Consider the following 24,701-nt stretch of genomic DNA (forward strand, 5'->3'; position numbering starts at 1 on the left):
TCTCGGGAACTTGAGAAGATTTTGAACAAATTCTAGATGCTGGAGTAAGACATCCTTGCTGTCTGCTTGAATAAGACAGTCATCCAGATAAGGGTAAATCTGAATCCCCTTGAGTCTGCAATAAGCTACTACTGGAGCCAGGCATTTGGTGAAGACCCTGGGTGCAGTAGACAATCCAAAGGGCAGTGCAGAGAATTGATAGTGCCTTGATAGGGCCTTGAACATGAGGTATTTTCTGCATTCCTGCCTGATGGGAATGTGTAAATATGCCTCCTTTAAATCCAGAGTTACCATCCATGCATTTTTGGTCAGCATTGGAAGTAGCTGCTGCAGAGTAAGCATCTTGAATTTTGGTATTTCGAGAAAAGTGTTCAAGACGGACAGATCCAGAATGGGTCTCCATGAATTTTGCTTTCTGGGGACTAGAAAGAGCCTAGAGTAAAAACCTTGTCCCATCTCTGAAAGTGGAACCAGTTCTATGGCTTTCATAGCCAAGAGAGTTTCCACCTGGTTTACGGCCTCTAACCATTGATGTTTTGAAAGATCTGGCCATCCGCTTGGTCTTGGTAGGGTATGAAAATGGAATTTGTAACCTCTTGAAACCACATCCAGAACCCATTTGTCTTGGGTTATACGAGTCCAATTTAGGTGAAAAAGAGAAAGTTTTCCTCCGAGAGGGGCTTCCAGGCAAGCAGTTCCTGCAGCCCAACCGAGGGAGTCATTGAGCCTGTTTTCTATGAGCTTGAGATCTGTTCTCTCCACCCCTAGGGGTGGAAGCAGCCCACTGTCTTGGTCTATAAGAGGCTTGCGTTTGAGGCCTTCCTCGGGAGCATCTGTATCTACCCCTCTGAGGCCTGTCTGAATTGGGAAAGGACCATTTCTTAGTAGGCCAATTCCTACTAAATCTGGGTGGCTGTACTTGCAAGAAATCTTTAGCCGTTTGCATGGATTTTGCCTTGTCCTCCATCTTCTTAATCACCTCTTCAGCCTTAGGTCCAAACAAAACATTATGTTCAACAGGAGCATCCAATAACTTAGCTTTTACTTGATCTGGCAAGTTTTGTTCCTTTAACCAAGCATGCCTTCTAATGACTGTACCAGAGGCAGCAGCCCTACAGGAAGCCTCCAAGGCATTAAATCCACAGTGTAAACCATGCTTCCCAACTTGTTCAGTGGCATTCATTAAATCATGTAATTCCTTATCATCTGCACAGGTGGAAATGGAAGTTATCTTTTGTTTCAAAACAGACAGAAGAAATTGCTGGTATTTCAGCATATGAAATTGACAGTTTAAAGCCCTAATAGATAAAGTAGCAGAAGTGTACACTTTTTTGCCCCATCTTTCTAAAGATCTGGAATCCTTCTCAGTGGGAATGGGGTTTTTAGCAGTAGCGGCCTTAACCCCCTTGGGACCCTGAGAAATGGTTTCAGGATCAGCAGTAGGATTCTTGTATAAAAACTGGTGGGAATCAGGAACCCTATAATCTCTGTCTGGCTTAACAGGAGCAGGAGTAAGAGAGTCAGGAGTTAAATTAGCCTCCGAAAAAGCATCATCCACAATATCCAAAATAGAGGGGATAGCCAGGGGTCTATGTTGGGGAAGAAGAAGAAAGTCCCTAAGTCTTTTCTTAGATTCCAAGTACTCCTCTCCTTCCCAGTGAAAATGTTCCATCATTTCATGTAAAGTTTCCCCAAAAGAGAAATCCTCAGGGGGAGAAGCTGAAGGAATGGATTCCTCAGCATCAGAATCCTCATAAGGAGGGAAAGAATAGTCCTGGTCAGAAGAAGAAACTGAAGAAACAGAAGCCTGATCAGAGGAGTCATAACACACTTCCTGCCTTGGCCTTTTATCTGGAGGGGGATGTGAACCCCTAATCATAGTAAGTAAGTCCTCCGCCATCTTAAGTAATTGTTTCTGAGACTTGGGTGCCGGATCAGAAGAGGGCTGGGCTGTAGTCTTTGATTTGGAAGGAGTCTTTGCCTTTATCAGAAGATGAGTAGGCCTGAAAACCCCTTCGGAAGCCGGTACCTGCACAGCGGCTCCGGACCCATCCGAAGGAGCGTTGTCCGAAGGTCCTGCAACAGAAATACTCAAAGGCCTAGTTGGCTCCTCGTGGGAGTCCATTTCGGCCATCGGTTCCGAAATGGCCGACGACAGGGGCTGCAAAAGCGCCTCACTGACGACGGCCGAACCTGGCCCTGCTTGTACAATATCGTTCGATTTGGACCTCGGAGGCCTGTCTTTATCCCTGCGTCGTTTGTGAACTCCGGTAGCCGGAACCGAATCCGATGACATTTTGTAATTAAAACGCCTACCGAAGTAATGAAATGCAAAATCGTACCTTCGTTTAATCGTACGTTGATTGAATCTAGCACAAAACCGACAACTAGCTACGTCGGGGTCAGGGCCTAAGCAAGGAATACAATAAGAATGAAAATCCTTATGAGGTATTTGCTTCCCACAAGAAATACAATTATTAACTTTTTCTGACATCGGACTGGAGCAAGAAAAAAGTTTCCCCAACGGAGTACTTGGCTTTGAGTAGAAAAAATTGTCAGGAGTCAGCCGACCGGCAAATGCGAACTGCTATCACCACACGGCAAGAAAGACTGGAGAACATGGCGTCGGCTGTCAGCTTTGTACTCCTGGCGCGCTGACGTCAGGGAGCATGGCTGAGCACCTGACGCCGGACCCAAACTTTGGGATTCTGGCCGACCGAGGACTACCTGCCGGCAAGGGAGAACCCTACAGTCATGACTGCAACAGTGAAACACGAACATCCGCACCCCCTCAGGGGATGCATTAGAGGACTTGGGCCTAACAGGCATCAGACCACTGGGCTGAAAAGATACCTCTCATTTGTACTGACTACTTCAAGCAAAGGTGGGGAATTAAGCACAGATTTCAGCTGGTCTCCTGTACATCCTTCTTTATGATTCTCTCCTTACGTTTCTTAGGGATGACTGGGAACAAGGGGACACCATGGTGAGAGAAGGTATAGTACTATGTAACTCTAGGAACTGATAAGAGGGATTTGGCCCTACATATTATGGTTCTATTGTTAAATCTGGTACAAAATAAGAAGTTTGACATGTTGTGTTTGAGCCCCAAAGCAGAACAAACAATAAGAATGAAGTCTTTGTGAGGGATCTGCTTCCCACACAAGAGACTATTAGTGACATTTTTGAAACTGCTACATAAAATTGGAGATTAAAAAAATGTCCCCAACAGGAGTACTTACCTGAAGCCCATAGATCGACAACGCTCACATCTTCAGTTTTGTGGACTGGGCTTCCATGACAAAAAAGAACTGATGATGGCGTCAACCAACAACCCTTTATACTACCCAAGTCCTGATGTTATCAGCAAGGAGATCTTCCAGCTGAGGGGATTGTAAAAGCCTCCGATATTCACGATGGACAGAATTTTCTGCACAGCAACAAGTTTACAAAACTTAGTACTGCAACCCTGACTATGATAAACATTCAGAGGTCTCCTATAGGGAATAGTTCCACAATCTCTTAACAGGAGAGATTCCTGAAGTAGGGTGCTGAGAAACTGTTCTTAAGGCAATATCCTGAAATACTGAGTCAGACACAATCTCTACCTGTGGGAGGAAGGCTATTTGTTTTTCAGAGTTAGAGTTCAAGAAACACCAATCTGTTTGGGGGAGCATGACTGGGTTTTAAGTTGAGAAAGAAACCCTAGTTCAAAAGGCAGGTTGAGAGATGCCTCAAGTTCCTTCACAGTATTTCCTTGAATACTTCATACCAGTTAGCAAAATTAGACCTATTTAGTCTCACTAGTCCGATATGCAAAGCTATGGGACAAATTAGTATGGAAATGATAAAAGACATTGGCTACCTTTGTACATTGGACCCAATCAAATTTGGCTCTATCAAGGGAAAATCATGTCTACTAAACCTGGTGTACTTCTTTTAAAAGGTCACCAAGGCAATAGATGCAGGGAAAACTGTGCATAGTGCCTACCTGAACCTGGCTAAATAGTTTGCTTCAATACCCCAACTCAGATACAGTTGACAAACTCCCCAAACTGGGTATAAGCACTTACATAACTTGCTGGATTACCAGCTGGCTCAAAGACAGGACCCAGGAAGTTAGGATAGGTGAGACAACTGCCACTAAGAGACTGGTCCACCAGCAGGGTACCTTCAAGGCTCCATGCTGGGATCACACCTATTTAGCATCTACTTCGCAGAGGAAGAGGCTAACTTCAAGGAACAGTGGCTGACCAAGTTCACAGATGACTGCAAACTGAGACGCATCAAATTCACCCATGACAAACGTCTTACAAGAGTGTCTAACAGACAAATCGCTGGCGCCAAAGTCACGGACTAAAACTCAGTGCCAAGAAATTATAGTACTTTTTGGGAAAACTGCCACCCCGGCTAATTACTCTATTGATAAGACACCCCTAAAGAGATGACCCAGTAGTCAGGGATCTGAGAACTTATGTAGTCAGTAATCTGGCTTTTGACCAACATGTGGCCAACACAGTAAGAAAATCACTCTGTCTCCCATCTTAAGGGCATGGCGTCCAGGTCCAAAAGAAGTCATACTGCCACTTCGGCCCTTATCAGACCCATCACTGAGTATAATGCCCCCTTCAGCATGTACCTGACCTAACATTTAACAGCTGAAAAACTCACAAAGGTTTGTTACCATGAAAATACAGGATATAAACATGTTTTCTTATACAGAATGCCTTAAAGCCCTTTCTCTATACTTTATCTCCTACAGGTTGCGGAGACTAGATCCACGCCTGGCATGTAAGGGATCTTCAGATCCAGTTCTGCAAAACGAAGGGCACCAGAAAGTACAGCTGTGTACCTACCATAAATGTAGATGTTCGAGTGTATTCACTGTTGCAGTCATTACTCTTGGGTTATCCTGCTGGCAGGCTACCTGCAGTCGGCCAGAATTCCAAAGTCTAGGTCCGGCGTCGGTTGCGGTCGCCTCTTCCCTGACGTCAGTGCGCCAGGAGTATAACAGATGCAACCGACGCCATTTTCTTCAGTTTTTCTTGCCCCAGATGTCAGGTGCCTGAAATTTGGAAGGCTGAAAGAATATGTTAATAAAAATACATGCACAAAAACAACATGTCCTTAATCTACAAGCAAATACACCAAAAAGGTTGTATAGGATAGAGAAGTGCAGATAAGTCCCAGCAAAGAAAAGGGGGATGGTGGGTGGGTAACCTGGACTGCAACAGTGAATACACTCGAACATCTACATTTATGGTAGGTACACAACTGTACTATGTTCATCGTGTTTCACTGTTGCAGTCATTACTCTTGGGTTGAATCCCAAAGCTGAGGTAGGGTGGCTGGGCTAAATAGGGTTAGGAGAGGCTATGAGGCACTGCAGAACTGCAGTGGCAAAGCCTGCTCTGGACTTAGAGTAAAGAGGTAAATGGTAGTGTTTTGTGAAAGCGTGCACTGAGCTCCAAGTTGCAGCCTCTAAGATATCTTTGGTTGGTAACTCCTCTGAGGAAGGCTGCTGAAGTGGCTGCTGCTATGGTGGAATGTCTGTTTTGAAATAGCCTTTCCTTGAGAACCTGCAGCATATGACACTAAAAGTTGCTCAGTCTTTCTGAAAGCTTTAGTTCTGTCCAAGTAGAATCTTAACTGCCTGTGTTTGTCTAAAGAATGCAGAAATTTCTCACCCTTATTCTGTGGATTAGGATAAAAGGTTGGCAAGTGAATGGTTTGGTTGAGGGCTACACTGGACACCACCTTAGGCATAAATGTAGGGTTCGTTCTCAGAGAAACCCTGTCTTGTTGGAAAATGATGAAAGGTTCCACAGCCATGAGTGCTTGTAACTCTGAGACTTGCCTTGCAGAGGTTATTGCTAGGAGCAGAGCTGTTTTCCAGGAAAGAATTTTATATCTGCTGTTGATGCTGGCTCGAAAGGAGGCAGTGTGAGTTTTTCCAAAACATAATTGAAGTCCCAGGCTGGAATTGGTGCTCTCTTTGGAGGCCTAATGTTTTTGGCCCCTCTGAGGTACTGCCTTATTAAAGGATGAGAAAAGATAGGTGGTTCCATATTGTAATGGGGTGAAATGGCAGAGGCATGAATCTTAATAGATGAGAAAGAACGGCCTTTGTTTAGCATCTCAGTTAGGTACTGTAAAATCTGAGGGATATTTGGTACACACGTGTCTATGCCTTGTTCCTGGTTCCAAGCAGAGAATCTCTTCCATTTTTCTGCATAAGATTTTCTGGTACTGGGCTTCCTGGCCTCCAAGATAACATCCATAACAGCTTTTGAAAGAGGAGTGTTCTGAATGGCTACATTATCCGCCATGCTGCCAGAATTAAGGTCCTGAGTTGGCTGTGCAGGATCTGACTGTTTTGTTGGGTAAGCAAGTGAGAAGTTTGAGGCAGTATCAAGGCTGGACCTTGAGACAAGCTCTTCAGGACTGGGTACCAGTGCTGGCGTGGCCAGTCTGGTGCAATCAGTATAATTTTTGGCTTCTCTTGTCTGACCTTTAGGAGTACCCTGGGAAGGATAGGTAATGGGGGAAAGGCATATACTGTTAGATTTTTCCAGCTGAAGGATAGGGCGTCCACTTTCCATGCTTGCTTGTGATAAATCCTTGTGCAAAATCTCTGCAATTGGCAGTTGTGAGGTGAGGCAAACAGATCTATGTCTGGGCATCCCCATTTCCTTATTATCATGCTGAAGACTTGTGGATCCAGTTTCCATTCGTGGGGATCCATGAGGTTTCTGCTTAGTTCGTCTGCCAGAGTATTTGTTTTTCCTGGCAGGAATTGTGCTTGCAGGTGAACTTGTAAGGCCAATGCTGTGTCCCATAAGGTCATTGCTTGCCTGCAGAGGGGTAGGAATGTGTACCTCCCTGTTTATGTACCACATGACCGTAGTGTTGTCTGTCTTTATCAGTAACTATCCTGGATGAAGTAGGTCCTTGAAAGCGGTCAGGGCATTTTGAACAGCTAGCATCTCTTTTTGATTGATGTGTAGATGCATCTGGTTTGTAGGCCATGTGCCCTGAATACATTTTCCTGCCATATGGGCCCCCCAGGCATAATCTGATGCATCCGTTGTCAGTGTTTGTCTGGCTGGGGGTAAACTGAATGGCAGACCTTCGTTGTGGTGACAGGCTTCTGCCCACCATCGAAACTCCTGTTGCAGGCAGGGAATGAGTGTAATTACCATCTCCAGGCTGTGGCAATGTTGAGTCCAAACACTTTTTAGATACCACTGTAGTTTCCTCTAATACAGTCTGGCATATGGAATTAGTAGAATGCAAGATGCCATGAAACCCAAGGCCTGCAGGATTTTTCTTGCAGATAAGTGGGTTTTTGTTGCCAAATTCTTGAAGTAAGTAGTCAACTGCTTTTGTTTGTCTGGCGTGAGATAAGCCATCTGGGCAGTTGTATTTAGGCTTGCACCCAAGAATATTATCTCTTGAGAGGGCACTAGTTTTGATTTCTTTTCGTTTACTGTGTACCCTAGGCCAATTCGTAATCTTTTTACAAATGCCAGATGCTTTAGTAGAATGTCTTTGTTCTCTGCTTGAATTAGGCAGTCATCCAAGTAGGGGTATATTTGAATTCCTTTTTGTCTGCAAAACGCAATTACTGGTGCCAGGCATTTTGTGAAGACTCTGGGCGCAGTAGATAAGCCAAAGGGCAGTGCAGAGAATCGGTAATGCATTGAGCCAGCTATGAATCTGAGGTATCTTCTGCAAGATTGTCTGATTGGGACATGCAGGTATGCCTCTTTTAGGTCCAAAGTTACGAGCCAAGCTTTCTTGCCCAGCATGGGCAGTAGCTGCTGTAGAGTCAACATCTTGAATTTTGGAACTTCCAGAAACGTATTCAGTATAGACAGGTTCAGTATTGGTCTCCAGGTTTTGTCCTTTCTGGGTACTAGGAAAAGTATGGAGTAAAATCCTTGCCCCTGCTCTTGTTGTGGTACATGCCGAATGGCCCTCATGTCCATGAGGGCTGTAATTTGTTTTTGTGCCTCTGCCCATTGATTGTGTGGCAGGTCTGGCATACCTTTTGACCTTGGTAAACTGTGAAAATGGAACCTGTAGCCTTGGGACACTATGTTCAGGACCCATTTGTCTTGGGTAATCCTTTGCCAATTTGATGAAAAAAGTGCTAGTTTTCCCCCTAAGGGGGCTGCCAAAAGAAAAGTGCTTGGATCTGATAGAGGAACGTCATTGGGACTGTTTCCTGTAAGGTTGTGATTTGTCTTTTCCGCTTTTGGAGGTAGGAGCACCCCATTGTTTAGGCCTGTATGAGCCTTGGGGCTGAGATCTGCCTCTGGGACGCCTGTATCTGCCTCTTTGTGGTCTGTCTGACGCTGGAAAGGACCAATTTTTAGAAGGCCAGTTTCTGCTAAACCTGGGTGGCTGTACCTGTAAGAAATCCTTGACTGTCTGCATGGATTTTGCTTTATCCTCCATTGTTTTCAACACCTCTTCTGCTTTAGTACCAAACAAAAGTATCATGCTGTAATTGTGCATCTAATAATTTTGCTTTAACATGATCAGGCAGATTTTGTTCCTTTAACCAAGCATGTCTTCTAATAACAGAACCAGTAACAGCGGCCCTGCAAGAGGCCTCCAGAGAATCATAACCACATTGCAAAGTATGCTTTCCCACTTGTTCAGCTGCATGCAATAAATCCTGCAATTCCTTGTTTTCTGAACATTCAGTATTTGTCAACATTTTCTGTTTAAGTAGTGACATTAAATATTGCTGATATTTAAGCATATGAAACTGACAATTTAAAGCCCTTACGGCCAGGGTTGCAGATGTGTAGACTTTTTCCCCCCATCTGTCTAGAGATCTGGAATCCCTATCAGAGGGGACAGGGTTTTTTGCAGTGGAAGCTTTAACCCCCTTGGGACCCTGATATAAAGTTTTTGGGTCAGCAGCGGGGTTTTTATACAGGAATTTGGAGTCTGAAGCGGCCTGTGGCTCTGAGGTAGTGGGCGCCAGGGGCTGCGAAAGCGCCTCACTGCGAACCGGCGACTGGCCTAGCAGAGGCTTCGTCGGTTTTGGACCTTGGATGCCTATCTTTTTCCTTGTACTTGCGTTTTTTGTAAACTCCGGTTGTCGGTTGATCCGACGGGCATTATATAATTAAATCTTCGGCCAAAATAGTGGAATGCAAAATCGAACAGACGCTTGATAGTGCGTTGGTTAAATCTAGCACAAAACCGACAACTAGCAACGTTATGATCAGGGCCTAGGAAAGGAATACAGTAAGAGTGAAAATCCTTATGAGGTATTTGCTTCCCACAAGAAATACAATTGTTAACTTTTTCTGACATCGGTCTGGAGCAAGAAAAAAGTTTCCCCAATGAGGTACTTAGCTTTAATGAAGACTTCGGTTCCGAAATTCGAATTTGAAAATCTCAGGAGTCGGCCGACCAGCACTTGCGAACTGCTTTTGCTTCGGGCACCGGGCGGCAAGAAAGACTGGATAAAATGGCGTTGGTTGCATCTTTTATACCCCTGGCGCTCTGACGACAGGGAAGAGGCGACAGCAACCGACGCCGGACCTAGACTTTGGAATTCTGGCCGACTGCGGGTAGCCTGCCAGCAGGATAACCCAAGAGTAATGACTGCAACAGTGAAACATGATGAACATCCACTAGATTCAAGGACTTAAATTTTACTTGTGACAAAGATATGCTGTCAAGACAGATGCGTTTCAAGGCTCCCTATACTCTGGAACAAGCTTCTCAACCTTGTGAAGCAAAGTCCACCCCTAATCCTATTTAAGTATAACCTTCACCAATGGATGGGAAATATGAAATTCACACTGGGACTGGCTCACATGTCTCTGAAAGACAGAAGCAGACACTAATGCCCAAACTAACATAGCCCGCCACATAACCTCTAGAAACGTCCTAACATAGCCCTTCCTAATAAACGCCCATGATATACAGGGACACAACTGGGTTGGACTACAAGGCTAGGCTTATAAAGGCCCTAGTGGCAGTTAGCCTAGTATATAACTCTGCACCTAATCAGTTGTTTAAGTAAGGGTACATCTGTACACCTCTGGTTCTGCAAAAGGCAACTAGTGGAGCTAGACATTCTGTAATACTCTGGCAGCAACAGATAAACTAAAAGGGACTGCACAGAATTGAAAGCAATTCCCACCTGCCTGAAATCAGACATCTCCTGTAATTCTTTGCTATGGGGATATGAGTGCACACATCTTTTAGATCTAGAGTGACCGCAAAAGCCTGACGAAAGACCATGAGTAGAAGCTTTTGGAGAGTAAGCATTCTGAATTAGGAACAATTAAGAATTTGTTCTGTCCTAAAATATCTAAAATTGTTCTCAAGGTCTCATCCTTTCCTGGGACTAGGAAGAGTCTTGAATAAAACAGTTTTTCACTCTTTTGGAGAAAATGTTTCTATGGACCCTTGTGCCAGCAGAAGTTTTATTTTCAGCCTGTGCCTCCCTGAGTTGTCCTTTGGGAACAGTGGTGAGACCTACAAATCTTTGAAGGGATGCAAACTACAGCCTGCACCTTGTTCTTACGATTTGTAACACCCATTTGTTTTGAGTTGATATTCTAACTTAAGAAAAGAGAAAGTCTGCCTTCCGACTTTGTGAGCAGGGGAAAGGGTTGGCTTGGAGTGGACAGGGAGGTGGTCTCAAGAGTTACAGCTCTTCCCAAATGGACTCCTTGGCATGGGGTCCTGTATGCCTGGATCCATGGTCAGGTTCCCAACTTCTTTGTTGTCTCGTTTCTCTCTCTACCGCTTCTCTTGCTCCTTTGCTTTGTTTGCATGGCTGAAAATGAACAGGACTTAGTAGGAAAATTACAAGTGAAACTGAAGGGCTAGATCTGCAGAAAGTCTGACAGTTTGCAGAAACATATCCTTGTCCTCCAGTTTTCTTAAAATATGCTTTGGGTCCAAAAAAGAAAATCCTTGTTCATGGGTGCATCAAGGATTTAAATTTTGACATGATCAGTCAAAGACTGCTCCCTTAACCCAGCAAATCTACTGACAAAGCCTGAAAACAACTACCTACTAGATGCTTTCAAGGCATCATAGCAAAACTGTAAGGAATGTTTTGCAACATAAGAACAAGAGATGCATACAGCCCCTTCAGGATATATTTCATCCTCCATTCCCTCCAGATTATGTTTCATTTGGTCCAGGAGGGACTGCTGAAATTTCACATATGAAACTGGCAAAGCAAAGCTCTCATGGGTAGCTGACAAATAAACCATGTTGCCAAATCTGTATAGGGTTCTCCTTTCTGTCATTAGGCAATGGGTTTTTAGGGGTGCTGCCCTTAGCTTCCTTGAGACTTGAGGAAACTACCTCAGGATCCATCACAGGGTTTCTAGAGAGATGTTTGTGCCCAGGACCCCTGTAAAACAGTCAGGCATCTTGGGGGTAGGGGGCTGAGAGTTAAGATTCAAGGATATGTTCTGAGTTCCATTTAGGTTCATAGGCGTTTAACAGGCTAACAATCACAAGGGCCTTAAGCCTAGCCATGCATTCCAAATCCCTGACAAGTTCCGGTACCCTTGATAAGTGTAAGCGAGGGCTTGGGAGATGAAAGATTTACAAGCAGGGGCCTGGAAGATAAAACACAAGCTGCGTGACCTTGATATAGGTGCCAAACGAGGAATTACATTTCCTGTTCCTCAACCAAATGTCCAAGTTACACTAGAACTAGATTAAGGAGGAACTCTGCTTCACATGGATGGAGAGCCTGTTTCAGACAAGGGGTACTTTCTGGGATACCTGTCTCTCCAGCAGATTCTATTTATATCACAGGCAAAGTTAACTAGCAGCTGGTCAGATTTTTCTGAGAGGCTTAGTTCTGTCCAAATAGTATCTAAGTGGTCTGTGCACATCCAGAGAATGCAGTATCCTTTCCCCCTTATTTTGCAGATTAGGGAAAAAAGTAGGCAAATGAATGGCTGGTTTAGAGCCACACTAGACTCCACCGTGGGCATAAAGGATGGATTAGTCCTGAGGGAAACCCCGTCTGCATGGAAGATAATGAAGGGTTCCATTGCCATGACTGCCTGCAGTTCAGACACTCTTCTTGCTGAAGTGATGGCTAGAAGTAAGGCTGTTTTCCAAGAAATGAATTTTAACTCTACTGTAGCAGCTGGTTCAAAGGGGGGAAAAGAGTGATTTTTTCCAATACAAAGTTCAGGTCCCAGGCTGAAGTGGGAGCTCTCCTGGGGGGGGGGGGGGGGGCTTAATTTTTTGGCCCCTCTAAGGAATTGTTTTAGCAGGGAATGGGAAAAGAGGGGTGGCTCAGTATTATAATGTGCTGAAATGGCAGAGGCATGAATCTTAACTGAAGAGAAAGATAGGCCCTTGTGGAGCATTTTCTGTTTAAGTAGTCCTATAATATGCAGCTGATACTTTAACATATGAAACTGACAATTTAAAGCCCTAATGGCTAAAGTAGCGGAAGTGTATACCTTCTTACCCCATCTGTCTAAAGTTCTAGAGTCCCTATCGGAAGGGGTAGGATATTTGGCAGTAGTAGCCTTAATGTCTTTTGGTCCTTGGGAAATGATCTCTGGATCCACAGTAGGATTCTTGAAGAGGAATTTGTCAGAGTCAGGTTACTCTGTAGTACCTGTCAGGTTTCCTGGGAGCTGGAGGCAAAGTGCCTGAGGTAAGGCTTGATTCCAAGAAAACATCATCTACAATCTCCAGAACAGGAGGGATAGCTAGAAGCTTGTGTTGAGGCAGGAGTAAAAATTTCCCAAGTCTCTTTTTGGACTCAGAATAATCCTGACTTTCCCAGCGGAAATGCTCCTTAAGGGTATGCAAGGTTTCACCAAAAGAAAAATCTTCTGGCGGGGAAGCAGAGGGAATGGAATCCTCTCCTCTGCATCAGAATCCTCATAGGTAGATAAGGGTAAATCCTGGTAGTCAGAAGGAACAGAGATTATCAGATTCCTGATCAGAAGAATCAGAAAGAAAATCAGTTCTAGGTCTCTTAGAGGGAGAAGGATGGCTTCCTCTAATTAAGGTAATAAGGTCTTCAGCCTTTCTAATAACTTGTTTTTGAAGCATATGGGCCTGAGAATGCTGTTTGGTCGCCGGTTTTCTAGGAGTAGTGCGAGCTTTAGGCCTGAAGTATTTGGTATTCCTAGCTTGAAATGAAGTCATCTGTTTAATATGAAAGTCGGTAGGCCTGAATACACCCTCTGAAGCCGGTGCCTGTGCAGCGGCTCCGGACCCATCCAAGGTAGAGACATCTGCAGGTTCCACAGTCGAAGAAGCATCTTGCAGCATACCGGACTCCGAATGGGTCTCAGTAGAGGCCTGCAAATCTGTAGTAACGGATATCAGGGGCTGCAAAAGCACCTCACTGAGTACCAGCAGACTGGCGACTAGCTTAATGGAGGCGTCAGCAGTTTTCGATCTATGCAGTCTCTCTCTGTCTTTATCCTTACGTTTTTTTCAGAAGATCGGTAGTCTGACGGCTTCAAGATGCCATTTTGGAGTATGGAGATCGAGAACGAAAGTATTTAGCTAAAAAATAGCCAGACGACAAATAATTCGGGCGTTGAACAAGGCACAAAACCGACAGCGAGGGACGTCGTGGTCTGGGCCTAAACAGGTGACAAAAGTAAGAATGAAAATCTCTGAGGTATTTGCTTTCCACAGGCAAGACAATTGTTAATTTTTTTCTGACATCTGTTAGAACAAGAAAAAAGGATCCCCAATGGAATACTTATCTTTTTGAAGACGTCAGGTCCGAAACCCGAAAACGAAAATTTCAAGAGTCGGCTGGCCGTCACATGCGAACTGCTTCTGCTTCGGTCACCGCACAGCAAGAAAGACTGATGCAATGGCATCGGCTGCATGTTTTATACCCGTGATGACCTGATGTTATGGAAGAAGCGACAGCATCCGATGCAGAAATCCGAAAATTCTGGTGTTCAGGCCGGCTGAGGGCTACCTGCAGGCAGATAACCCAAATGTGATGACTGCAACAGTGAAACAAGAAGAACACCTATGGTTATGGTAAGTTCTTACACAACTTTTCTATGTCCTTCTATTCCAATGTTGCAGTATTCTACTAGTGGGTGTGTACCAAAGCTCACTAAAAGCTGTGGGGTGGCCTGGTAGAGGACTCCAGAAACCCATGCAGGACAGCCCTGGCAAATCCTGCTCTGGCTCTGGAGATGTTACCCAGTTTTGTAATGCCTGGTCAAAGTGTGCAGCGAAGACAAGGCGAATGCCTCCAAAATGGAACTGGTGTCCAGGCCTTTGAAAAAGGCCCCAGAAGAGGCCACCGCTCTTGTGGAATGGGCCCTGACATAGCCAGAAAGAGTCTTCCCATGGTTGGTGTAGCAAAAGGAGATAGCCTTGGCTATCCAGGAAGAAATGGTCTGGTTTCCCCAGATTTATCTGAATTGCGGAAAGGTTTAGTTTTATGCAAATAGAATCCGAGTTGTCTGTGGACATTCAGGAAATGCAAAACTCTCACTATCCCTGCGGGTTAGGGAAAAAGGCAGGCGGATAGCCTGATTTAAGGAAAGGTAGCTGACCATACTGGGGGTGAAGGAGGGGTTTATTCTTAGAATGACCCTGTCCAAATTGAAGACCAGGAAAGGCGGAGTAGCCATGAGGGCTTGAAGCTCTGAGTCGCTTCTGGCTGAGGTCAAAGCTACTACCAGGACTGTTTTCTACTTGCAAAACTTAAAGGCGGCCTTGTCAGCCGGTTCAAAAGGTGGCAATGAGAGTTTTTCTAGCACATAATTAAGATCCGGGGGGGGGGGGGTCCAGGGTGATCTTAGATGCAGAACCCCCTTCAGGAAGGGTTTGGCTAATAATCTGGATGCCAGCAGAGGTTCCATAGGCAGGCAGGCAGAGATGGCAGACAGATGTGCTTTTAAAGAAGAATAAGACAACCCTGTCTTCAGGTGTTCACACAGGTAGAACAGAATCAGAGGCACATCACTGTCCACTGGCTCCATCTATCTTTTCTGACACCAGAAGGAAAACCTTTTCCACTTGGAAAGGTTAAGATTTTCTTGCGTTTGGTTTCCTGGCCTCCTGCAGGACTGAAAGCATGTCCTCATTGTACAGGTGTCTGAAGGGAATCAGAATCCTATCCCACCACAGAGAAAGGTGCAGAGACCGCCACTGTGGGTGTTATCTGTGTCCCCTTGTGTTGTGTGAGTAGGTCAACTGGGGGGGGGGGGGGGGACTTGTGCTGCTTGTCCTTGGACAGATGAAGTAGCGGGAACCAGTGCTGCCTTGGCCAATAGGGTGTCACCAGCAAGACGCTTGGGGAATCCTGCTGAATTTTCAGTAGGACCCTCTGTATCAAATGGAAGGGGGGAAAGGCATACAGGAAATTCCCCTTCCATGACACTGAGAAGGCTTCTGTTTCCACTGCCTTCCGGTCGTGCCTTCTGGAGCAGTAGCTCTGGAGTTGCCTGTTTTTGGAGGAGGCAAACAGGTCTATCTGAGGGATACCCCACTTGTGGACCAGATCTAGGAACACCTCTCTTGACAGCATCCATTCATGGCTGTCCACGGTGGTTCTGCTTAGGGAATCTGGCTGAGAGTTGTGTTGGGAGGGAATGTAGGCTGCCTGGAGGGAAATTCCCTGAGATATAACCAGATCCCATACCTATAGTGCCAGTCTGCATAGGAACTATGACTTTGTCCCTCCTTGTTTGTTTAGGTAACACATGACTGTGGTGTTGTCTGTAAAGATTTTTAGGGAGCCCTGCTTGAGGTAAGGTAGGAAAATCTGCAGGGCCAGGAGTATTGCTGTCATTTCCTTGATATCGATGTGTATCTGTTTGTCTCTGTCCACAAACCTTGCACCATCTTTGTGCCCAGAGTTGCCCCAAGCCCAGGTCTGAGGCATCTGTGTGCATGACCTGGAAAGGGGAGGGCATTTGTAGGGGCATGCCCGGATTCTGGTTAACTTGGGCTAGCCACCATTTTATAGGTTCATAGGTTCATACTAGGCTATCTGCCCGAGGGCATTTACAAGCCTAGCCCATAGTTTTGTGGCTTACGCCACCCCTTTAGTATGGGGAACTATACCCATTATTTTGCTGTGCCTCTGTTGAGCAGTGACACTGAGGTAATCCCTGGGGTATATCTGCGATCTCCCATCCATTGGTCAAGATTTCTCTTGAACAAGGCCAGCGAGGTGCTCTGCCTCACATATACCGGGATTTTATTCCACAGCATAGGGAGTCTTTGGGTGATGAATCTATCCCTCCAGCACGTCCTATTAATAGCCGTGTCGAGGTTTAAGTCTCCGCCCTTGTGGCTCTGACGGATCTAGATTTTTGAGGTGAAGCATATTCATCAAATCTGGGTTTGACATGGCCTTGTATGTTAGGCAAAGGTCACCTCTGAGCAAGCGGTGCGACTGAATAGAGCTGGAGTTCTTTCAGTCGGGCAGCATAGGACAGATGTTTGAGACCCTTTATCCTTTTGGTGAGGAACTTTGTGGCCTCTCCAGCTGCTGCAAGTGTCGGGTCAGATACATTCCGAATGGGGAATTGTACTCAATCATTGGTCTGATGAGTGATGAGTATAGGGAGACTATGACCTCCCTTGATCTAGATGAGAATCCCTTCATGATAAGGTGGGCAATGTAGAAGGTCTTCCTAACTACTTTAGCTACATGGGTGTCGAATGACAGACTACTATCAACCTGGGTCCCCAGGTCCCTGATAACTTCTTCTGTGCTCAGTGGATTGCCACCTATTTGGTAGCTAGGGGTAACCTTGTTTTTCGCGAAGGGTATGACTATGCATTTTTTGGCATTTAACTTTAGGCCATGGCTCTGGCACCAGTTATCCGTTTCTGTGAGACCCTTCTGAAGGATATCTGTGTCAGATGTGTTTTCTACTATGGCGCCCAGTTTGCAGTCATTTGCAAACTTTGTCAGCCATAACCCTATTGTGTTTGCTTGTACTTCGGAAAAGTAGATGCCAAACAAGAGTGGGCCCAGGACTGAGCCCTGTGGTACACCACTTGTGACAGGCTTTGAGTCTGACATGGCGCCAGCAACTCTGACCCTGTGGGTTCTGTCACTCAGCCAGTTTGCAATTCCTGGTGAAGACAAGGGAGGAGAGGCACCCTGAACTCTAGAGGGTGTGAATGCAGAGTCCACACCGAGCGGAGGTACCACTGGAAATTTCTCATGTGTAACCTTGCTAGGGGCAACATGGGGATATAGTAGCTGCCATGTAGCCCAGAAGCCTTAGGATTCCCTCGCAGTCAGGTTTGTTGAATGGAGGGCAGCTTGAAAGTGGTGGCAGAGAGACACCACTTTTTCCTCCGGAAGGGAGGCCATGCTGATGTCTGTCCTGATTCTGCATCTCAGGAAGACGTACGCGAGTAGCAGAACACCAGACGTATGGCTGGCGGCTGTAAAGTTCTGAGGACTGGTGTGTGAAGACGTCACCTTTATGGCCCACATACCTGCCTCTACGTGAGACGTCCGACGCACCTAGAAGGACTGAAAAAAGCTCTGGGAACCTGGCCAGACAAGCTGAACAGAAGGGCAAACCCACTAGTAGAACACTGCAACACTGGAATAGAAGGACATCAGCTCATCTTCATTACAGTCATAAAAATCCAAAGACTACGGAGGAAAAAAGTCTCTCTGTTTGCAAGAGGAATTCCTGTAGCAGGGAGTCATGCCAGGGTTCAGCTATGTGGCTCTCAAACTCCGTAACATCTTCAGCTAACATGACCAGGTCCCTGCAGGTACTGAGAGCCAAAAGGCAGAGGCTGGGGCAAGCGAGTAGCTGCTGTTTTCTGCTTGGACTTGGGTGTGACACTGGCAATCATTGCCCCAGGCCGTAGATGGATGGCCGGGGGCTACACCTGGTCTGCTGAAAACTTCTCTCTTGTGACATGACAAAATCTGTCATCTCCATCAGTACACCTAGAGGGAGTCAGAAGATGAAATCTGTGCAGTGACTACAGACCCATCTGATGCCTTAAAAGACGCTTTCCATGCGGACAATGCGGCCGAACATAAGTCAGACTCTGCAAGAGTCTCGCCAGAGGATTCAGCTGAACCCTTCTTCAGAGGGGACTGTGAACACATCCCTTCCCCTTCAACAAGTCAGAGAGAACAATCTGACACACATGTGGTTGAACAGCACCACGTTTTTGGAAACCTCTCTTTCCTTTTTCTACAAAATTCTGCTTCAGCATGCTCAGCTGATGCCACGGCACTTCCATGTATCTAGTGACTCAGACCTATCTTTTAATTGTCCTAGAATTTAAATAAATGCACTGGGAAAAAGTTGGGCAAAATGTGCTCTTGGCCCAGGCAGGATAGATAAGAGTAAAATCTCAATGAGGGATATGTTTCCCACACTCTATTTGTCTTTGCAACAGATAAGAAATGCAGTACAGTGTAATACAAAATTAATTTCCCAATGGAGTACTTGGGCTTTAGCACAATCTTCTCTGGCTTTGGACTGACGAACTACATAAAGGCTTCACTGGGCTACAATGGCAAGAAAGACCTGAAAACATTGAACTGATTAATTACTTTCATCCTGAAATCAAAGGAGAGGGCATCCCACCAGATTAGGGGGAGGGTGAAATTCTCTGGTATTCAGGCTGGCTGAAGGATTCCAAAGAAGGAAATCCCAAAGTGTTATTACTGCAAAAGTGAAAGAGCAATAAACATTAAAGATTCTCCAACAGCATACTTATGTACTCACTCCAGTTATATGCCTGGGCAGATGGACTGTGATGTAGTTAAAATATTTTCGCCTTTTCAACAGCTGATCATCAAGCTACCTCAGAGCCTCTCATTGTTTACTGAATCTACCAAACATGACAAGTCCTTTCCATAGACTATCAAGGGCTCACTTTTGGGGCAGTTCAGGAGATTGACACCTCAGGACAGTGACACATATGCTACCCAACAGGACATTTTAACCATGATTCAAAATACCTTCCCCTTTGTGCATACATACACACAGTCCATGGAAGGGAGTATAAAGATAATGTTGGATCATCATCCTGCCTTTGTGGCCACTCAGCCAATGCCCCTACACTCTATGCCCTGACATCCTTTACCGACAACGCTCCACCCCCATGTGCGTCTATGGCTTGCTCATGTGCATGCCATCACCCTAGGATGGGTAGGCCCATCCTCCCTTGTCATGACACTGGAAGAATAACACACTTTCTTGAAGCCTTCAATGAGGCAAGAAAGAGCAAAAGATGGTGCAGGCAGATGCCTCCTGCATACCAGGTTTAGGAAGACTTCAGAGATAAGATGCCATCAGTGCAAATGATGTGGAGTATGCTCATCTCAAAGTAGAAACAAATGTTGGAACTAATCTGTGGCAGAAACTCAGTTGTTATGACTTCAACATTAATCCACACAAACATCTGATGGTTACACAAACTATTTGATGTCTTAATGTTTTTTGCATCCCAAAAGAAAATTTTTCCATGATAAATGTCAGGACTGCGATCTGAACAATAAGAATGAAAAGAAAGAAATACAGGACGAGAGCGCAGTTACACTCCCTTTGTGCAACTTATCACTGAATGAAAAAGTGGAAAAAACACTCACTTTGAACGTAGAGGAGCTTTAGTGGGAATTACTCTACTGAAGTGACAGTGGAAGAAAAAAAGGATACTCTAAAAATCACTGACTTACAACGAATCATCTGTGACATCAAAATAACTGACTTTTTAGAAATAAAGGAGACCCCCTCCCCCCATCACACCATTGTGCTTTTTGTGTCTAGATACTGGAGATGGTCACTGGTTGTAAGCAATCACTCAGAGGAAGGAGGTGGGCCTGTGACATTGGGTAGTATGTTTGGTTGACCAAACCACCAAATGGTAGTAGCCTTCATTGAGCAAGGGCACTGGAGTGTGCACATGCAGAGAGGGAAAGTACTGTGGTCCTCAAAGTGATGCAGGTTGCACATACTGCCAACCCAAGGGAGATGCTAGGACAAAAAAGTACAGGTCCTCACTGCTGGGATGATGGAATGGACACAAGCAACCCTCATGACCTCTTAAATGATAACCTCCCAATGGCTCTCAATGAGGTTGCCTGACTAGGGAAGGCTTGATGGTTGGTAGCCATGGGGGCAAAAAGACAAAGTGAAAATACAAAAAATGATCATCAGACCAAAGCCCAAAATATTGAAATAAATGAAAAATCTTTTAAAACAGTTGAAATACAAGACTTACCTGCATAAAATGATCATTCTGAATGCAGCTTTGTACCCTACGCGCACTGGGTGAAAATAAGAAACAGCAATCCCTACCTCAGAGCATAACAAAGAATAAACTTTAGGGAAAAGTCAGACTTTTCAAGTGACTGCCAAAGAATCTGAGCCAAGAGCTCCCCACTGAAAAATGGAAGGAGGATCCTCGTAAAATCTCACGACCACTCCCACCAAGCCTAGGAAGGGAAGACATTCAGACCAGAAAGTATTAACATTAACGAGCACAAAGATAAGGGGCACAAACATTTAACCAACTGCTGATGATCCCAGAATAGTTAATTTTTCAATATCAAATTAAAAATACATTAACACAGTAACAGTGAAACATTGTTAACTAATGTTCTGATAGCTACCTATTGAAATTTTGCCCTGAATCTTCTCCATAATGAATCGTGCCTGATTGCTGAGTTTGGCATATTCTGCTGAATACATGCCCATAACCCATTCCTTTCGTAAAGTACAGTAGTGTAACCGCAAGTCAAAGAACTCCTTCAGGATGTCCAGCACAGTCTCATACTTCTTCAAACAACCCATGTGATCGAACAGAACCTATGCAAAACAATATTGAGAAAGTTTCACTTTTCATAACAAACTACAGCTGTCCATAACTGGCACTACATATGGAATTTTGGTTACAAACTGCTGCTTTGTGGGCAGTACAGAATGAGTTCAAGCACCACATTACCATTACACTTTTGGAGAAAATGTATAACGCACTAAATACACACTGCTTTAAAACAAATATCCAGGTACAAATAAATATTTAAAGAAGGCAAGTTTTAATCACCAGAAGTGAACACAGACATGCATAAAAAGGGACATACTCACCATTTCAGCTGAAAGGCCTTGGGGTAGGTGTACTGACATCTTCCTCTTTTGATGTCTCTAGGTTGGCATGATTCTGATTTTTTTTCTCATTGTGTTACTTTAACCGGGGAAGTCACGGACAAATTGGCTGATGCCACGGCAGCTCAGGACAAGGCATGCAGCCTTTTCAGATTCAAATAACCCATGACATGGTATGCACAGCCTTTTCTGATTCAAAAAGTACAAGGAGGGCCAGAGGATTCATGGTGCAATACCCTTAAAAGAAACACTGACAGCAAAAGTATTCACAAGAGATTGGTTTTCTACAAGAAAAGTACAGTTTTGTACCTACCATAAATGTAGATGTCCGATAGATATGCAACTGCAGTCATAACATATGGGTTGACCTGCCTCAGGCAGCCCTCGGTTGGCCGGATTCCAAAGTCTGGGTCCGGCGTCGGCTGGTGTCGCCTCCTCTCCAACGTCAGAACGGCTGGAGTATAAAGGCATCAGCCGACGCCATCTTCTTTAGTGTTTCTTGCCCCAGATGCCAGGTGCCCTCCTAGGAAGGCTAAATTTGGTGAATGGATAAAAAATTCCAGAAATGTACAACAGTAATAAACAGATACACCATAGAGATACCCCCAGCTAATAGGAATAGGGGTAGTGGACCCATAAAGAAGGTTGCAGAGGGGTAGGAGGGTGGGAGAATCCGACTGCAGTTGCATATCTATCGGACATCTACATTTATGGTAGGTACAAAACTGTACTATGTCCTTCAAGAATGCAACTGCAGTCATAACATATGGGTTGAATACCATAGCCAAGCTGGGGGTGGTTGGAACTAAGAAAGTGATGGTGTAGCTAAAATGCCCTGCAGGACTGCCGAAGCAAATCCTGCTCGGGATCTGGAGTATAAAGGCAGGTTGTAGTGCTTGGTAAATGTATGCATGGAGCTCCATGTAGCAGCATCTAGAATGTCCTTTGTAGCCACTCCTCTTAGGAAAGCTGTGGATGTGGCTATAGCTCTGGTGGAGTGCGGCCTAATATTGGCTGGCACACCTTTTCCATGAAAGGAATAGCAGAATCTGATGCAGTGTCCAATCCATTTGGAAATTGCTTGTTTGGAGATTGCTTTTCCTTGTACTCCAGCAGCATAGGCTACAAACAGTTGGTCAGACTTTCTGGTGGCCTTAGTTCTGTCCAAGAATTAGCGTAGTTGCCTGTGTATATCCAAAGTATGCAGCAGTGCTTCCCCCGTTTTGAGGATTGGGGAAGAAAGTAGGCAGGTGAATGGCTTGATTTAGAGACACCCTGGAAATTACTTTTGGCATGAAGGAAGGATTGGTTCTGAGAGAGACTCTGTCCTGATGAAAAATGAGAAAAGGAGGTACTGCCATGAGTGCCTGTATCTCAGAGACTCTTCTTGCTGATGTGATTGCCAATAGGAAAACCGTTTTCCATGAGAGAAATTGCATTTCTGAAGTTGCTGCTGGTTCAAAGGGAGGAAGAGTTAATTTTTCCAAGACGAAGTTGAGGTCCCATGCAGGTACTGGCGGTTTCCTGGGAGGTTTGATATTCTTTATCCCCCTTAGGAACTGTCTTAGCAAAGGATGTGAAAAACACAGGTGGATCACAATTGTATTTTGCTGAGATTGCTGAGGCATGAATCTTTATGGAAGAATATGAGAGACCAGTATGAAACATTTCTGCCAAGTATTCCAATATCTGAGGTATACTCAATACTGTTGTATCCTGACCCCTGTTAGCATTCCAGATGATGAATCTCTTCCACTTGGCTGAATAGGTTTTTCTGGTGGAAGGTCTGCGTGCTTCCAGTAAGATCTCTTGAACTTTTTTGGAAAGAGAGATATCGGAAGGAGCTATGGTAACCTCCAGGCTGTCAGATGCAATGTTTTCAAGTTTTGATGAACCGTCCTGTAATTGTGTTGTGTTAGAAGCAGAGGCCATAGGGGCAGATGCCACGGTTTGGTCCGAGTTATGCTCAACAGCAATGGGTACCAGTGCTGCCTTCGCCAGTCTGGAGCTATCAAAATGCCTGTTGGTTGTTCTGCTTTGATCTTCAGTATCACCTTGGTCAGCAGTGGTAGAGGAGGGAATGCATAAATTGTTAGGGACTTCCAGCTGAAGGAGAGAGCATCCGTTTTCCAGGCTAGAGGATGGTGGGTCCTTGTACAGAACTTTTCCAGGTGATGATTCATGTGAGAAGCAAAGAGATCTATGTCCGGTCTTCCCCATGTCCTTGTTATTTGTGAGAAAATGTGAGGATGCAGCATCCATTCGTGTGGATCCAAGAAATTTCTGCTCAGCTTGTCCGCCAGTACATTGCCCTTGCCTGGCACAAACTGGGATTGCAAATGTATCTTCAGACTTAGGGATTTTTCCCAGAGAATTATTGTTAGTCTGCAGGGGGGATAAGAATGAGTGCCTCCCTGCTTGTTTATATACCACATAACAGTGGTGTTGTCTGTCCTTATTAGCAAATGTCCTTGTTGAAGTGATTTTTCGAAAGTCTCGATTGCATGCATCACTGCCAACATCTCTTTTTGGTTTATGTGCAGATGCCTTTCCCTTGGTGTCCACTGGCCTTGAATGCATCTGCCCTCCATGTGCGCCCCCCATCCATGGTCTGAGGCGTCTGTTGTAATCATTTGACCTGCTTGAGGTTTGTTGAAAGACATGCCTTTGTTTAACTGACTTGCTTGAGCCCACCACAAAAATTCTCTTTGCAGACATGGAATGAGTGGGATTACGTCCTCTAGGCTTTGGCTGTGTTGGGACCATAAGCTTTTTAAGTACCATTGCAGCTTTCTCATATGAAGTCTTGCCAAAGGTATCAGAAGAATGCAAGATGCTATGAACTCCAGGGCCTGCAGGATTTTTCTTGGAGGCAGCTGGAAGAGCTTTGCTAGGCCTTTGAAGTACTCTGGTAACTGCTGTTTTTTTTCCTCTGTGAGATAAGCCATCTGTGTTTTTGTGTCCAGTTTGGCTCCTAGGAAAATAATCTGTTGGGATGGCAGAAGTTTCTGAATGTTGACTGTGTATCCCAAGGCCTGTAGTAATTGAATGACAGTCCAAGTTTGTTATCAAGGTTTGCTTGTTGTCTGCTTGTATGAGGCAGTCGTCCAGGTAGGGGTATATTTGAATCCCATGGAGTCTGCAGTGTGCCACTACTGATGCCAGGCATTTCGTGAACACTCTGGGCGCAGTAGATAAGCCAAACAGCAATGCTGAGAATTGATAATGCTCTGTCCCTGCAAGAAATCTGAGGTATCTTCTGCAACTTTGTCTGATTGGGACATGCAGGTATGCCTCCTTGAGGTCCAGAGTGACCAGCCAAGACCCCTTGCCCAGCATGGGAAGGAGTTGCTGCAACGTCAGAATTTTGAACTTTGGCACAATGAGATAAGTATTTAGAGTAGACAAGTCCAGTATAGGTCTCCATTTGTTTTCCTTTCTTGGAACAAGGAACAGTCTTGAATAAAATCCCTGGCCTTATTCCTGTGGAGGGACCTTTTCTATTGCTTTTATATTTAACAGCTTTGAAACTTGAATGAGTGCCTCTGCCCTTTGATGAAGTGGCAGGTTTAGCATGCC

General features: G+C 45.0%; 1 protein-coding gene across 1 annotated transcript in view; it reads right to left on the bottom strand.

The window, feature by feature from the left end:
* The window catches only part of TOP2B (DNA topoisomerase II beta), a gene marked incomplete in the record, with an annotated part of 2,991,925 nt that overhangs the window by 1,046,292 nt on the left and 1,920,932 nt on the right, over positions 1-24,701 (bottom strand). The window contains 1 exon segment of the mRNA XM_044066877.1: positions 20,630-20,825. Within this exon segment, the coding sequence (XP_043922812.1) occupies positions 20,630-20,825 (196 nt within the window).

Source organism: Protopterus annectens, chromosome 3.part1, assembly GCF_019279795.1.
Source record: "Protopterus annectens isolate FY-2018-M chromosome 3.part1, PAN1.0, whole genome shotgun sequence".
Classification (NCBI taxonomy): domain Eukaryota; kingdom Metazoa; phylum Chordata; order Ceratodontiformes; family Protopteridae; genus Protopterus; species Protopterus annectens.